This window comes from Pantherophis guttatus, chromosome 6 (genome assembly GCF_059756535.1).
Source record: "Pantherophis guttatus breed Tessera chromosome 6, ASM5975653v1, whole genome shotgun sequence".
In the NCBI taxonomy this organism is placed as follows: domain Eukaryota; kingdom Metazoa; phylum Chordata; class Lepidosauria; order Squamata; family Colubridae; genus Pantherophis; species Pantherophis guttatus.
Window position 1 is genome coordinate 53,421,623 of NC_142068.1, and position 9,304 is coordinate 53,430,926.

The following is a 9,304-nucleotide window of genomic DNA, read 5'->3' on the forward strand; positions in this document are numbered from 1 at the left end:
CAGGTCACCGCTGGTCATCTCCTTGGCCGCCTTGCAGGTCTTGCCCTGGGCCTGTGTGTGAAGCGTGTTCCTCTCGTGCATCTGACTGCAGCGATGAGGCACAAGAGGGGCGCTTTGCTAGCAGGCCCTGCAGGAAATGAGCTTCCCTGAAGCATCGCAGGGTAGGAAGCAGCACCCATCCCAAGGCTAGAGGAAGAAGGCCTTTGAGCCACAGGCACCAGTTTTGGTAGCATCCTGCCAACTCGTCCACTTGGCGCGGAAGCCTGGCTACTCACGAGCCACTCAGGCTGCTCTTTCCCAGAATTTGGCTGCAAGCCTCCCTCTCCATTTCCAGTGGCGGAAATGGCTGTCTTCTTTCAGGAATGGGCAGCTGAGTGGGAGAAGGACAGCAGCCAAGTGGTGGAGGGGGAGAAGATGGCAGCGCCCACTCTATATCTCACTCACGTCTCACCAGCCCATATTGCCAACAGACGCAGCTTGGAACGGAGATGAGGCAGGATGGGTGGGTTTCAAGGCAGAAGGCTGCCTTCAGTCCAGGGAAGGGATCACAGGAGGAGCTGTGTCACTTGGGCAGTGCCCTGAAAGCACTGTGGAGCTCGCATAGATCCATTAGGCCAGTGCCGTCACCAAGGCAAGCAGCCAGCTAGTAAGGCTGAGTAGAGGTGGTAAAAGCATACCCATTCCCAGCAGGCAAAAGGCGGCCACTACAAGTGGGGAAAGCTTGATCCCCATCGGTACTAAGGCTACCCAAGCCCTGTCCTGCAAGGCAGCAGTCCCACAGAGCTTTTAGGATGCTGCCCAAGTGACGCAGCTCCTTCAGACGGAGCCCTGAGGCTGCAGTCCCTTCCCTAGACTGAAGGCAGCTCTCTGTCTTGCAGCCCCCCCTCCCCTTAGTGAGAGCTAGGGAATGAGCACCGCAACAGCTGCCGCCTTCTCACCCACCACTTGGCTGCCCGTCCTTTTCCCGTTCGGCTGCACACTTCAGAAGGAGGACAGCTGTCTCCACCACTGGAGGGGGAGGCAGGAACTGCTGGCTGGCCAGTGGATCAGCATTGCTGAGCCCCCGTCTTAGGGCTTCCTCACCACATCCACTCTAAGTGATTCCTGCCCGGTCCAATTCTTACTGCCAGAAGTGTGAAGCCCTTGCCCGAGCCTGTTGCACGCGTTCGGCACGTGCAGAGGAAGCTCTGAGCCACCCAGTAAGATTCCAAAAGCAGATTGAGACCGCCGTGATGAGAATGGAATTCAGCAAGGTTTCTCTTCCCCACCTCCATTTGCTCTTCTAGCGCACTTTTCTTGAGAGAGAGAGAGAGATGTTGAGTGTAACCTTGGATCTGAGAAGAATTGCTGCAAAACTGAATTTTCTGAAGTGGACCACTAGACTCGTAAACTACTTTAAAAGTGATATAGTAAAAAGAAAAGTCAAACAAAAGCAAATAAAACACAAATAAAAATTCCCCAGGAGGAAAACAAATTAAACTTTAATTTGTGTGTATTATTTAATGGACTGCTAAATTGAAAAAATGCACTGCTAAATTGGCCATGCCCACCCAGTCACATGACCACCCAGCCACGCTCATCCAGTCACATGGCCACCCAGCCACGCCTACCTAGCCAGTCCCGCCCCCCAACAGTCTGACGGACCATGAATATTGCAGGAAAGAGGAGGGTTGGTGCTGTTCTAGGTGGCGGGCATTGCTGCTGCCCATTCGCTGCTGATTGTGGTGGGCCGCAACGGTGGCAAACAGGCTGTGGCGGCAGCAAATGGACTGCGCTGAATGGGCTACAGCGGCTAGGACACTAGACAGATGAATACTGGATGGATGCTAGGAGGCAGAGGCAGATTTTTTGCCCCTTGTTTTTCTCCTCTAAAGCTAACGTGCGTCTTATAGTCCTGAATGTCTTATAGGTTGAAAAATACGGTATATACTTCAGCTTGTTTTTGCTGTATTGTGATTTACAGTAATTCCTGTATTACTCTGATTCTGCCCTGTGAAAGTCTTTCACTAGTTCTTTTATAGTTGTTTTACTACAAACCATAATAATAATAATGTTTTATGATTAGATGAAATCATCAAATCGTAATACTCTTGTGTTTTCTTTTCTAGGTAATGAATGGCTACTTTGTGATCCCTATAGATCTGGAACAATTGCAGACATATTTGAACAGCCTATAATACCATTTCAGCTACCCACTAACTGCCTGTCAGCTGAAGCTTTATTGTCAATCAATGTATGCCTCTATTACTGTAGCAAGGACAGTAATGCCTGCATGATGAAAGGAATCTCATTCAACCAGCCTTTCCATATAGCAAATGTAAACCAAAAAAGCATAGCTCCAATTGAGCTCACATATACATTTTAATTTTAAGCACAGCAAAGCAAAAAATCATTTATAGGCTTATTTACTATAGCCTAATTTTTACCGCAAAACAAACTTAACTTTTGCAATACTATATATGTGTTATTACATGTATGAACTTAAAGCACACCTTGCAAAAATGTATGCTTGCTTAAATGGAATGTGAGAAATCATGAAACTATATCTAAATCTTAGTACCTTGTTAACTTATTATATAAGCAATAAATACTAAAGGGTTGGGGTCACTGTGAAAAAACAAATCTAAACATAGAAAAGATTGATTTCTATCTTCAGAGTACAGTCTTAATGTTGGAAATTCGCATTCGTTTGATTTTTTTCCCTGTGTTATATAAACATTTGTCATCACGTGTTTTCTGGACCAGGAGGCCTTGCTCACTGTCATTCATGCCTTGACCATCTGTCTGTTGGATTACTGAAGCGAGCTCTACATGGACCTACCCTTGAAGATCACCGAGAAGTTACAACTGGTTCAGCATGCAGCAGTGTGCGCTTGAGCTTTGCTGCGCAAGCTATACTAGCTTCTAGTTGTTTTCTGGGTGCAATTCAATGTTGGTTACTACTTTCCAGCCTTAAATGGCTGTAGCGTAATGTCAAGGTTTCTGCCCAACCTACCAGATTAGATTATATGGTCGATGTAGGTCCCACTTCTTAAATGTTACCTCTGATGGGACTTTTAAGACACACTTTTTCAGTAGCTGCCTTGACCCTTGAGATTTGGAAGGCCCCCACCCTTTAACTTCTGAAGGGCTAAGGTAGGTAAAATGAGGACCCGGTGTGTGGGGGCAATAAGCTGACTTTGTATAAAAATATACAAAAGTATGAAGGCTATTGCTTAACGCACTGTAAGCCGCCCTGAGTCTCCGGAGAAGGGCGGCATATAAATCAATTTTTTAAAAAAAAAGACCTAGCTCTTTGCTCAGATTTCGGGCTAGGATAGAAGTGAGCCCAGCAAATGTAAGTTTATGACATCGCAGCAGTGTGGTTGGACTATATGGTGGTGTGAGGTTTAGTTGTTTTTATTTATGTTATATTAAATATTACTGTGAGTCACCTATAGTTTTTATGTATAAGAAAGATGGCCTTATAGGTTTTATAAATAAATCATCAACCTTTTGTTTCAAATACAAGCAAAATAATAAAAAGTAAAATATGCAATGAAAAATAGTTTTTAATAAAAACTAATGTTTTTTTTTAAAAAAATAATATTTAAACAACATGTTCTACATATATTTGTTAATGACTTACATAGAGGAACTTCTATGCAAAGGCTAAGTGAATTGATATTTATAGCTAGGAATAATATTTTTAATAAAATCTGAAAAATTAAAAGGCTGAAATAATTAGTTTTTTTATTGTCTATAACCTTAAACTGCTTGTTAAAACTTGTTTTGAAAGAGAGAATGGTATGGGGGGATGTAGGGTGGTGTGTGGTGTGGTAGGGTATGGTGTATGGTATGGTATGGTACGAGTTTTAAACAATATTTACCAGTATAAAGGAAAGATACAAAACAGATCACATTCCAAAAATAATACGATTCTTGTCAAAATTGTATAGAATTTAATACTTCACCAGAAATCCGTCCTATCATGCAAACTATTTTTAAGAACTCTTTTAAGTGCAATTGTGCATGTGATAAAGAAATAGCAGGCATCATGTTATTCTTTGTTTTGTTAAAGGTTTATTTCCCTCATAGATCTTTTATATAGTTAAAGAGAAAAAATCCAGTATAATAAGAGTTATCCAAGTAATCAATGGCACCTCTTCAAATAATGCGCTTTTACATTATTTTTAATGCCATCTTGGATAAAAACCAGAAACTCAGTCATACATTTTTAGTCACTGACTTTTTTAAAAAAAACTTATTTTGCAAAGAAGTCTCTGCTAACAGAACCACTCTTTTAGGTCAGAAAATGAATAGACTTTCTCTATTCCCACCAGGCTGAGAGTAAAGATGTTGATTTAACCTATGCTATGAATTCATTTTTAAAAGTTTCACTGGAAGTTAAGCAGAATGGAAGATACTGCATGATAACCTTTAAAAGTTAAACTTAGATTTTATATTTGATTTCATACACTATATATCTTACCGTTATAATATCTGTATTTAGACACTGACAAAGCAGCTTGGAAGCCTTCTAAATGCTTCATGATTTTATCCTGTTCACTTTATCAGGTTAATATAAGATAATAGGCTCAGGTCCAAGATAGGAAAACTTTAAACACATATTTAAAAACAAAGCTTTTTAATGAATACTATGTATATAGTGTTTCAATAGTTTCTTTCAGTGTTCTTGTTAAGTCAGAATTAGAAGTGTATAAATTGTGCATCAAAATAATGTGAAAGCAAAGGAGAAACTACAATTTGTCACTTGTTTCATCATTCTTCACTTTATAAAACTGAATAAATGCAAATATTTGGATCAGGTGTGATGCATAATTGTTTTACTTGTAAAACATAGTCTCTGTCAGTAGGTTAGTGTACTTAAACTGGATGCACATTGATTCAGTAGTTTAGTCTACTTTCTTTAGATATTTCAGATTCTCTTGTTTCTAAATTATAGGCTAATTTATAAAACTGTTAGAGGCAATTCTCATGGTTTTTTTGACTCCAGGTATGTTTCTCCCTCTCCCTCTCCCCAATATCTAGAAAAAAGAGGCTTACTCTGCCACCTCAAATTCTTAGTTTTTACCGAAAACTCTGTAGCTTCCCTGATCTTACAGGATAACTATTAGTGCAGAAGAAAAACATATATTGGACTCAAAATATCCATTGCCAATGAGTTCTACACTTGGCCTCAAAAAGAACTTACTGGAACTATAGCAATGGATCTTTGATAATAATCTCTAGATCAAAGTGCATGTTCTTTTTTATAAGATAATTATTCAGTGAACATTTATGTTCATAGAAAAACTTTCAGTTTTCACAGACTTCATGGTCATTCTACTGGAAATATGATTTACCCTGCAAGTGTCTATAATTTTACCGGGTGCAGATAATAGATTATTTCATACATATTCTTATTATCTCCTTTTTGTACAGTTTGTTGGGCAGCTCTGTTATTACCCCTTCTAACCACTTGCCATGATAGTTTAGAAGAACATACTCTCTTCCTTTTAAATAGCAGCTCTTTCCTAGCTTCCTGAAAGGAATCAAATTTTGCTCAGTTGCCTTTGATATCTGTTATTTCACATTTTTGGTGATATTTTATTCAAATACGTATCCTATTTTATCTAAACTTAGCTCTTCATTCTATTTTTATATGTTTCTTTAAAAATTGTTGTTTTTGTAAATTAAAATAATCATCATGCTTTCTGTGGTTTATATATATATGAGTTGTGCACCTGTGCAGAGTTCATTCTAAATTTTCTAAAGAGACCTTCCTTGTGGATCACAAAATCACTAGGCATGAATTCCTTCACACAGATCATCCATTTGTTCTTTTTTTTTAATAAAAAAGGTTTTTATTTTCTGATCAAACAAGTATACAATATAAACAATCATTCATACTATCATCAGAAAAAAAGAAAAAAAATCAATTTGGTAAACTCAATCTTCATCCCCTCCTTACCACCCCCCACCCCCGACTTCCCAGAACAAAAACAGGGCATAGATTTCACCAAACATTCGCTAAAATAAACTAGCTAACTACAAGATTTAATAACTCCCAAGACCCCTTAACTCCCCTTTTACAATTTCATCAACCTCCCTTTATATAAACACAAAATAACATGTAATCCAATAACTCTAAGAATTTTAAAACCATTAACAAATCTTAAACATTCAAACCTAAAAACATTTTTCCCCCTCCTATTTTTCTCAAAGTTCAGATATTTTGAAATCTCATAACAAAAAATAAACCTTAGATATTCACTAATTAAATTTCTACATTTTTATAATTAACCATTAGTACATTAACTAAAAAACCAAAAAAGATTAATCAACCATTAATACATCATATTTAAAGATCAATATTCAACTTTATACTTTTTCCCCCTCAATAGTTATAACACCTAAAACATAATCAATTTAAACCATGAATAGAACAACTGCAAAGCCAAAAAAAAAAAAAATAATAATCTTCCATTCTTGGTTTCTTATTTTGAAATCTCATAACAAAAAATAAACCTTAGATATTCACTAATTAAATTTCTACATTTTTTAAGTTTCTAAATTTCCCCCTTCATTATTCCTCCCTCCAATTTTTAAAATTTAAAAGATAATCAACAACATAATTAACCATTAATACATAAACTAAAAAACCAAAAAGGATTAATCAACCATTAATACATCATATTTAAAAATCAATATTTAACTTTATACTTTTTCCCCCCTCAGTAGTTATAACACCTACAACATAATCATTTTTAACCATGAGTAGAACAACTACAAAGCCAAAAGAAAAGGTTAATCTTCCATTCTTGCTTTCTTTTTATATTTTTTCCAATCTTTCTGCATCCCTCCTACTTCTATTTTGAGGAGGTTTTTCATTTTAATTTGAGGTTGATATAACTGCAAAAATTGTCCCCTTTTTAAAAAAGTTTCCTCTGATTTAGAGCCCCCAAATCGCCTCTTCATGCTTATATAAATCAGTTCATTCCTTCGTCTGTAAAACCAAAGTTTGTCAAGAGTTTGTGAAGAAAAGTTCAATTGTTGCTTTTCTATTAAATGTATAGATGCCACTGACAAGTCTCCTTCATCTTCTGAAACTTCGAAAGTCTGGTCATTTACTACTTTTTTCCAAACCAAGTCATAATTTTGAAGGATTCTATCAATTTTTCCAAAAAGAGCAGAGAGTAAGCTCGAAAATTCTTGAGAAAATTCTTCCACCCTCTCTGCTGCAATATCTCCTGAGTTGTCATCATGCTCCGTAGTTGTTTTGATTTCCTCAGTCATTTCTGTTGTTATCCCTTTAAGAATTGCTATTTGGTTACTTATAGCTGCAGTATGATTATTCATGGCTTCTTTTATAAATTCTGTAAGTTCTGCATCAAAATACTTACAACTCTGTAAATCAGACAACTGTTTCGTTTCTGACACCTCCAAATAGCATCCAGCACTTTCAAGATCTCCTTTCTTAGAAGCCATTTTATTTTAAAGAAATTTTCTTTCTTCCCACAACCATAAAATCATAAAGTCAGAGCCATCCTTTTGAGCAGCATTCAGCAATTTCTTTATAAACAATCTTTTCCCAAACAGCTCTTCAAAGTCTATTCCAGCAACTTAAAGCCAGTCTCTGAGCACGAGTCTATTAGCAAAAACTTTTTCTAACTTTCCCTTTTAAAATCGCAACAAAGAAACGCCATCTTAACTTCCAGCTCAGAAAATCCAATTAGAAACATTGTATCCCTGGAGTTAAGTGTTATACTTGCAAAAAGCTTGTCCTCCTGCTTCTGTTCCGCCTGCTTTTTTGAAATCATTTAATCTTCTGTTTGACAGCAGAAATTGGACGCAACACCTAGCTCTGTAAAAAACAGAGTCCCCCCGGATCCGGAGCTTCAGTGGGCTGAACGGGGAGCTCTCACCCTCCTAACCCCTGGGATTAATCCAGGGGTTTTCAGGGAGCTCTACCCTCACCCACCTGCTCTCCTCCCCTTCTTTTCCCGAAGGGGAGATTTTCAAGCCGTTTGACAGCTGATTAACGCTGTCAGAACGGCTCAACGGAATCACGGGGGCGGCGGTCTAAGAAGACCGTCAATGGTGCTGCGGAGCCAACCCGGAAGTCATCCATTTGTTCTTGAAGCTCTTCGGTTTCTGTGGAAGTTATCCTTTTACTTAACTTTCTTAACTTTATTCCATTTCATTTAGTACACTTTATTTTTGCTTACTACATGAGCCTTTCACTTTATCCAACACATTGAAATTCTTTAGTTCTGCATCATCATCTCACTGCATATCTGTGAGTTCTTCTCCTGAAAATCACTGCAGGAAACCTTTCCAGAAGCTTCCACAGTTCTTCCTAACTATTGACATGTCCGTGATTTTGTTTTTCTTCTTAACTATTGACATGGAATGCTCTTAGGCCTCTATACATGGTTCATATTGGAGGAATTCATAACACATTAATAGACTAGAGCAGGGCTCAGCAACCTGTGGCTCTGGAGCCGCATGTGGCTCTTTCACCCCTCTGCTGTGGCTCCCTGTCATTCAAAATATGCATCACAACCGCTAGTGTGCGACACCAGCTGGCACACTATTTATTGAGCTTTTCAACCATGGATAAATCCAAGAAAAGAAAAGAAAAGTTTCGGAAGAAAACAGAACATTTACTTCAACTACATATGCTAGTTTTGTGGCCACTCAAGAAATAGTCAGGCACGGGAAGGGTTTTGTAGCTCCTGGTGTTTTCTGTGGGAAATGGGTCCAAATGGCTGTTTGAGTGTTTAAGGTTGCAGACCCCTGGACTAGAGCTATTACTAGTTTGGGAAGCACTTTGCATCATGCAGGTCCTATTCCTATATCAAATAGTCTAGTTTGTACCAGACAATGCTACCATGGTCTGTTTTATCAACAAATGTGTGGCAATAAACCCTCTCCACTTTTAAACTTGACATTGCAAATTTGGCATCAGTGGGCAATCCAATTGATTTTTATTCTTGCACTGTTAAGCATTATTAACCAGAAATGTCTATGAAATGTAAAGGATTGTAATCTTAATTCAGTGAACATGAATAGTTTCTTCAATTTTGAAGATATGTATTTGATTTCAAGCTACAACTTGAAGCCTAAATCATAGCCTGCCCACACAGATACTGGATGGCCTTAGGAAAAAACAATTAGATTGTATAAGTATTTTGTTTTGGTGAAGACCTCTGTGGTGATATAAAATGGAATTAGAAATCTGAAGAAATATTCAAGTGTTTTATGTTTTGATACCTTCCATTTAGAATAAACTATTAATCAAGATAAATATGAAAGACAG

The 9,304-nt window shown here is 37.9% G+C and overlaps 1 protein-coding gene across 1 annotated transcript in view; it reads left to right on the forward strand.

The window, feature by feature from the left end:
• Positions 1–3,712, forward strand: part of NHLRC2 (NHL repeat containing 2) — a 35,719-nt gene extending 32,007 nt beyond the window's left edge. Inside the window, exon 11 of the mRNA XM_034440168.3 lies at positions 2,109–3,712. Within this exon, the coding sequence (XP_034296059.2) occupies positions 2,109–2,365 (257 nt within the window). The 3' untranslated portion in view covers positions 2,366–3,712. The remainder of the gene's footprint in view (positions 1–2,108) is intronic.
• Positions 3,713–9,304: the final 5,592 nt, after the last annotated feature.